Consider the following 8,192-nt stretch of genomic DNA (forward strand, 5'->3'; position numbering starts at 1 on the left):
CTTCCCGCCCGGAGGTGATATAGTGAATGCAGACCGTTACTGTGAAACAATGTGAAAACTGTGATGTGCCATCTAGAACAAGTGGCGTGGAATGCTAACTGCAGTTGTAGTGCTGCTCCATGACAATTCTCATTTCCAAATGGCTCGGAGCACAGCAGCTGTTTTGCAGAAGTTCGGCTTGGAGCTGTTTGATATCCAGCATACAGTCCTGATCTTGCTTCCAGTGATATCCTTCTTTTCTTGAACCTCAAGGAATTCCTGTCATCTGGTCAGTGTTTTGACAAAGGTGAAGAGCTAAGACAACTGTCACATGCTGATTCCTGTCACAGGTGGCAGACTTCTACGACACAGGAATACAGAAGTTGACACTATGACAAGAGGCTCAATTCTTTTGGTAATTATGTCGAAAAATACATAAAACATTGCTGTGCCCATTGCCAATAAAGTTTTTCATATAACTATGTTGTCTGTTTTTTAAAAAAAATAGGGAAACTTACTTTCTGGATGTGCCTTGTATTTGTAATCCGTTCACCACTTTCCTGAAATTGCTAGCAGTCTTTCAGTTATTCGCTCTCCACCAACAAAACTTCTTTCTCCAAAGTGTCAAAGATCTGACAAATCTCTTTTTACAGTACCTGCAACTTTGAAGGAGGTACTCCTAATTATTGGGGGTATGAAAAATTCCCTCTCATCTGGCCTAGGTGGTTTACCTGATTATGCAATGAAACAGGTTTATGATGAAGTAATACAACCACTTTGCAACATAATCAACCACCCCATGGACACTGGCATTTTCCCTCAATCACTCTGAACCTCCAAGATAGTTCTATTACAAGAGAACTGGGACAAGCATGAGCTCAAGAACTACTGACCTATATCCCTCCTCCCAACTTGTGTCCAAAATAATAGAAATAATTGTATATACTCAAGTAATGTCCTTTCTTTAAAATAGCTCCCTACTAGCAGCACAATAGTGCTGTTTTCCTAAATGAATCCATTAATGAGGCTATTTTCATTTACTTACCACATAATACATGCATGTAATGAAAAACATTATGCTTCTGGGCTTTTCACTGATATGATAAAGGTGTTTGAGCTAATCAGACACACACTGCTCTTAAGTGAACTGGAGGATTAAAGTATAAGAAAAGACTGTAATGAGTGGTTTCAGTCATATCTATCAAACAGAGGGCAGCTAGTAGAAATAATAATACATGATGGAAAAAATTAGCTATTCATATATAATACCAATTATATCAAGAGTCCCTCAACCTTAGGTCCTCTCCTCTTCCTTCTCTTTATCAATGATCTACAACAACACCTAATCTCACAATAACTGTGTTATTTGCCAGTGTTACAAACATACTCTCTTGTAACATTTCTCCACAGCAGATGAGAGCTGACATAGTTGAAAGTTGTGAAAGGGTCCTACACTGACTATATGAAAACAACCTCTTACTTAATATGCGAAAAAACTACTCATGTGATATGCTGACCATCGAAGATCCATACAATATATGGAAAAAGTGATCGAACATGTTAGTGAGACTAAATTTCTGAGGCTCTGTACAGGCAACATACTACAGTGGAATATCCATAGAGATACACTTCTGTGTAAACTGAGTAGCCTCTGCTATGCCTTTAGAGTTCTCAGTCAAAATTATAACTTGATCACCATTAAAACTGTGTACTCTGCACTAGTTAACTCAATCATAAAGCAAATATTTGTTACGCAAAAATCAATTATCAACATCATGATCGAGTACAACCGCATCCACTAACCAAGCTAATCTTTAAAGACCTGGAAATCATATCTGTCCCATGCATGTACAGATTTGAGACTGTTTCATTTATAAATACAAATCTCCACCTCAAAGTTTTGAAGATGGCTGTGTGGTCAAGAGTCCCTCAATCTTAGGCCCTCTCCTCTTCCTTCTCTTTATTAATGACCTACAATAACACTTAATCTCACAATAACTGTGTTAATTGCAAGTGATACAAACATACTCTCTTGTAACAATTCTCCACAGCAGATGAGAGCTGACATAACTCCACCTGCAACAGGTAATGAGTGGAGTGAGTAGCTTGTTAACTGTCATTGCCGGTCCCGAGCCCGGATAAAGGAGGAGGGTTGGCGTCAGAAAGAGCATACAGCCAGGGGGGGGGGGGGGGGGGGGGGGGGAAGTGCCGAAACCAAAACAACAGTGGAAACTTCTCAAAGTAAATGTTCTGGAGTAATAATCTTCCAATCGGATCTCTGGGAGAGACATTTTGTGAAGAATCCAACAAAAGATGAGGGTGCAAAAGAAGGAATGAAGTGCAAAATTAGAGTCGTAACGTTAAACATAAGAACACTGAAGGGAAAGAGTCGAGAGATTGTAGACATGGTGCAAAAAAAGGAAGGTAAATATCCTGTGCTTTCAAGAGACCAGGTGGAAGGGTGACAAAGCCAAACTATTGGCAGAAGGATACAAGTTGTTCTATAGCAGTGCAGACAAACAGTCCAGAAATGGAGTAGGGGCTATTGTGGATAAAGATCTAAAACAGGAAGTCTCTGTAGTGGAAAGAATCAATGACATAATCATGAGCCTAAAACTTACTATCCGAGGAGACGTCACCACAGTTCTACGTGTGTATACACCCCAGTGTGTTCGGAGGAAGAGAAGGACAAATTTTGGAAAATCCTAGATGGAGTAACAATGGAAACACCATACAATGAAAGGGTGATAAATGGGACATGTTGGTGAGAGGAGGAGTGGAGAAGATAGAATTCATGGTGGATGGAGTTATGGAGAAAGAAATGCAGCAGGGCACAAGATTGCAGAATACGCTGTATCTTTTGACCTAATGATCGCCAATACCTACTTCAGTTGTACGAGAGGACAACTTATAATGTACAGAAGTGGTGACCATAAAAGTCAGTTAGATTACTTGTTGTCCAGAAGGGAACACATAAAGGAAATAAAGAATACCACGGTTATATACAGTGAAAGTGTGGCTGCACATCACAAACTCGTAGAGGCCGATTATGAAATGGTAGTGGGGACAAAATGTAAACATATCAAGTGAGGAGAACAAAGAATAAAGTGGTGGAAACTGAAAAAAATGTAGCAAGAAAAATTCAAGGAAACAGTATTAAGAGAAATAAAATTACCAGAGGATGTACAGGAGTGGTGGAGTTATTATAGCAATGTAATTACAAAAGCTGGCAAAGATGTGCTGGGTGTAACAACAGGACAGGGAGCACCAGAAGATGAGGAGGCATGGTGGTGGAATGGGAAGGTTTAGAAAGTGATAAAAGTGAGGGTGCGGGGGGGGGGGGGGGGGGGCACAATGGGACTTAGCAGGTAGACAGGAGGATAGGGAAGCCTACAAGACTGCAAAAAAGAAGGCAAAAAGAACAGTGGTAAAAGCAAAGGCTGAGGCAATGGAAGAGGTATATGAAGAGCTGGAAAGAAGACAGGATGGCATGCAACTCTTACGGATTGCTAAAGCAAGAGATAAGGCAACCAAGGACATAAAATCAATGAAGATGAATCAGGTGTAGTATTACACGATCTTGAGAAAATCCTGAATAGGTGGTGGGAGTACTTTGAAAGGCAACTGAGTGAGGAAAATGTACAAGAGAAGTATGAGGATAGTGATATAAATGAAGGAATGGCCCAAAGTATAAGCAGAGAAGAAGTCAAACACATGATGAAGAAAATGAAAAATGAGAAGACCCTAGGGGCACACCAAATCCCAATAGAAGCATGGAAAAGTCTGGGAGAACAGAGAACTGATATTCTCTGGGATCTAATGCAGAATATCTGGAAAGGAGAAAGAATGCCACATGCATGGAGAAGCAGTATACTGGTTCCCATAAATAAGGGGAAAGGAGATATCCAAAACTGTGGCAATTAGAGAGGGATTAAACTGATGTCCTACACAATGAAGATCTGGGAACGGATAATTGAGAAGAGGTTGCGCCTAGAAACTGCAGTATGTGAAGAACAGTTTGGATTTATGCCAGGAAAAGGAACAACCGACACAATATTTGCACTAAGGTAACTGATGGAGAAGCACAGAGAAGTACAAGCTGAAATGCATATTGCCTTTATCGATCTTGAGAAGGCATATGACAGAGTGCCGAGGCAAGAGATATGGAAATGTCTGAGAAGTAAATGTCTGCCAGAAAAATATATCAGGGTGGTAGAAGAGATGTATGAAGGTGCAATGACCCAAGTCAGGAGCAGTGCAGGTGCAACAAATGCATTTCCAGTGGGATTAGGACTACACCAGGGATCTGCTCTCAGCCCATATCTCTTTGAGAAAACAGAGTACATGTGTACAAAGGGTGCCCAAGATCTATATATTAACCTGAAAGGAGAATAACTGATGCTGGTCAAGAAATTTAAATACCTAGGCTCTTAAATGTGAAGTGATGGTGGACTGGAGGCCGAAATACAACACAGGATGAATAGTGGATGGATGAACTGGAGGAAACTGAGCAGAGTACTGTGTGATTAGAAGGTTGGCTGCAGAATGAAAGGAAAGCTTCACAAGTTTTTGGTGAGGGCTGCAATGCTGTATAGCGCAGAAACTTGGCCAATTACAAAACTCCAAGAGAAAGAGATGGAAGTGGCAGAAATGAGAATGTTAAGGTGGACGAGTGCAGGGACACGAAAGGATAGACTATGGAATGAGTACATCAGGGGAACACAGGGGAACAGTGAAAGTGGGGCCCATAGGGAAAAAGATCAAAGAAAGTAGGCTATGGTGTTGAAGGCTCAAGGAGAAGAGGAATACCGAAACTGAGATGGAAAGACAAGGTAGCAGCGGACCTACGGTAGAAAGGATGGCTCGAAGAAGAAGCACTGGATAGGCACTTGTGGAAGAGGAGGACCCAACAAAGCAATGCCAACCCCACATGATGTGGGAAAAGGCTGAGAAGATGAGATGAGAGCTGAGATAGTTGACAGCTGTGGAAGGTTCTTACACTGGCTTTATGAAAACAACCTCTTAAAACAAGTAATAATGTGTGTGATCATCACAATGTTGTGATGGTAACATTCATCTGAAACATCAGACACCAGGTAAATGCCATGTCAATATGAAGTACATAGGCAGCTTGCTCAACAAAAAAAATAGCCTGCCTTGGTCAGTCAAAACTTTTTCGGGAAGAATGTTACCGATGTAAAGCTCCAGTTTTTATTCTGTTGCTGAATTTATGTAGACTAAATATGTGTCACCTGTAATTTTAATTCCACCCAAAATGTATTAACCATGAATGTGAAGATGGTTAAATAAATAAATAAAAATAATAATAATAATATTGCTCATGTTGACTTTGTATTTTAAAATACAGATCGCTGCTTAGAATCATTGTGATGTATATGTATTTACATTCTGTCCTTTAGAGTGCATGTATATTTAAAAATTTATCTAACAGAAAGGTTTATGATCCTACAGCAACGTATTGCTATAACTTGTGTCCCATGTCATGATTTCATGTTTAAATAAATATATATGTCAATGATCCTTCATCCAAGATAATATGCTGTGTTCTCAATACCCAAGACATGTTCAATCTACTCTCACAAATTTAGTTGATAATGCTTGTTAATATGTGTTTATGTGAGCATTGTCTCCTATTCTGTTTGGAAATCAAGGTATACTATGTCTACCTTGTTACCATGCTGCATGGATTTCTGGATGTTATATGGGAAAGTGCGAACTGGGTTTCACAAGACCAATGTTTTTGGAATCCAAATTAGCTGGCAAGTAGGAGGCACAGAATTATATTTGAGCTCAGTACATGTTCTAAAACAAATGATTGTCAGTGATACTGGAAGATAGTTTTATAGATCACTACTTCTAACCCTCTTGTAAAAAGGTGGTAAATGTGATTTCTTCCAACCAACAACTGAGCTCAATTTAAAGGGGGTGGGGAACAATGCAGCACTAAAACGAAAAAGTATGTAGACACCATAAATAAGTATTTAAGTAGTAATTCAAATAGCAATGGATATGTATGGACATTTTAAAGAAAAATCTAGTTTTTTTAATGTAATGTAACGTAACCATAAACATACAAAACTCTGTTGTATGGGCGGAAGAACTAAGTCTCTTACCATCAGAAATGCCCTGCAGCAGGGAAGGTGAAGCAGGCTGTATACAAATTTGATGACTGATGACTCAAAATACTTAAATGATTTAATAAGACATTTTCCATGCAATGCACAGCTGTTTGAACATAAATCATGCTGGAACCACTAATGATATATTTTTGTATTTTTATTCATTTTGGCATTTAAATTTCTGCGTGTATTTTAACAAATGGGCATCAACTGTGTTCCACGAAGAGATGCAATACATTAAAAAGAACACAGTAAGCCAATTAAGACAACCAGAGCACATCAATATTGATTTGAAGAAAATCCCGATCCACAGAAACTCTAACGTAAGCATTAGCAATGCAATATACCCCAGAGTTTACCGCATGGTGATGATCTGTAGTAATTTACTTTATTCAGAATCAGAGAACTATTACAACATGTGGCAGAGCTTTACTTTTCGTTGCATTAAAATGTGCGTAGGACAAAATCCTGAGCACTAGCCACATGTACAATACATCTGAGCACCACCATTCTGAAACTTGTTTTCAACTTAGGATGTGAAGTGTAAGGGAACATGAAAACATTTAACAGTGCAAATATATCCTTTAGAAACCCTAACTTCATTCAATGATTTTTGATTCCAAATCTTGCATACTGTATATATTTTAGTTTTGTCTTTCCTGCTGGGAGAAGTGTATAGACAAATAAAAACTCAAAAAACAAAAGTTTCTGTATTCTCGAAAGTGAAACACATTGATTAAATACGGTTATACTCTTTAGGTCTTTCACACAGACATCTAAAAATGCATTCTGTTAAATTTTTTATTATTTTTTTGGTTAGTTACTCTCTCTCTTCCTGGAGCTGCTGGTCTGTGAGTCCTGCTGCCAATTCTTGTTCAATTGCCTCCTGACGAGCCAATTTTATTTTCTTTAGCAGTCCGCTCTTAGATACGGCGCCTTCACACTGGATATTTTCGCTCTGAAATGGGACGTTTTCTTTTTAAAAATCATTGTCGTTAAATAGTTCACGACACCCAGTGCTCACCTGCTTACACATGTAAAGGGAACGGCTGCTCTTTACTATATACTTACCATCAGAGCTTGGTCAGAAGTTAGTTCTGTTCCATTATTGTAGTAACTGTACCACCACGCCAGAAAAAGTGCCATGAATGACATAATTACACTTACAACGTAGTACATGGATAAATTGTCATAATATACAACAAAGTTGTCAAACCACAACGACAACATTTTTCGATGAAGCGCTCATGCCTATCTGTCAATGGAAAATATCTACCTTTCAACGCTCCGAGCGTCCATGAAATTTACACAAGTAGCTAGCATTCCCATTTGTATTCTTCTCGTTTAGCGCAACAGCACTATCGGCAAAGATATGTACCTAATTCACCTAAAAAAGGCAGTCAACAACACCGATGACTGAACACTGAGTTACCTTGACGTAGTATGTGTGATGTCACATGAGTATGAAAAGATGTAGAACCGATGATAAAATTGTATATTAAGATTCTTCCCCTGTTTTACCTTAATCGGGCCGCGACAAGGATGCTTCGACTAAGGTTAAATGTGTCACGCATGAATGTCCTTATTTAAAATTACACCATTAATTTCGTTTTCACTCCATTACTTTTTTCGTGTTCAAAGTTTATCTTTCACAATTTGATAGATCATGAAGTTAATGCAAACATACCATTCTAATATTGCACTAATTACTGGTTTATTCCAACATTGTTTGGTAACACTATTGACAATATTTAGTAGCAACAATAGAGCCATTCACGTTTGTTTTCGTTTTTAATTCTCGTGGAACTGAGTGGGACAGTCTATGTCGTCTCTTCTTTTTATGAGCAACCTTTTAAACTTGTCAGAAGGCCGCTAATAATCGATGTGAATTGAAATGTGTGGGAAAGTCAGTAGGATATACGTTTCGTCATCGTCGAGAATTTCGATAAACGCAAGCGGGGAAAAAAATCTATCGAGAAAGAATAATCCAGAATCTGCATTCGTATTGAAAGCTGAGTCGCTATTTGCACTATTATCTAACTAAACGGATTCAGAAAATTAAACGATTTCTAA

At 38.7% G+C, this 8,192-nt stretch overlaps 1 protein-coding gene across 1 annotated transcript in view; it reads right to left on the minus strand.

The window, feature by feature from the left end:
* LOC126353848 (uncharacterized) overlaps positions 1–7,815 on the minus strand; it is a 62,286-nt gene extending 54,471 nt beyond the window's left edge. Inside the window, exons 1-2 of the mRNA XM_050003003.1 lie at positions 7,191–7,815; positions 6,944–7,077 (exon numbers count right to left, since the gene is read on the minus strand). Coding sequence (XP_049858960.1) covers positions 6,944–7,077; positions 7,191–7,349 — 293 coding nt within the window. The 5' untranslated portion in view covers positions 7,350–7,815. The remainder of the gene's footprint in view (positions 1–6,943; positions 7,078–7,190) is intronic.
* Positions 7,816–8,192: the final 377 nt, after the last annotated feature.

Source organism: Schistocerca gregaria, chromosome 3 (genome assembly GCF_023897955.1).
Source record: "Schistocerca gregaria isolate iqSchGreg1 chromosome 3, iqSchGreg1.2, whole genome shotgun sequence".
In the NCBI taxonomy this organism is placed as follows: Eukaryota; Metazoa; Arthropoda; class Insecta; order Orthoptera; family Acrididae; genus Schistocerca; species Schistocerca gregaria.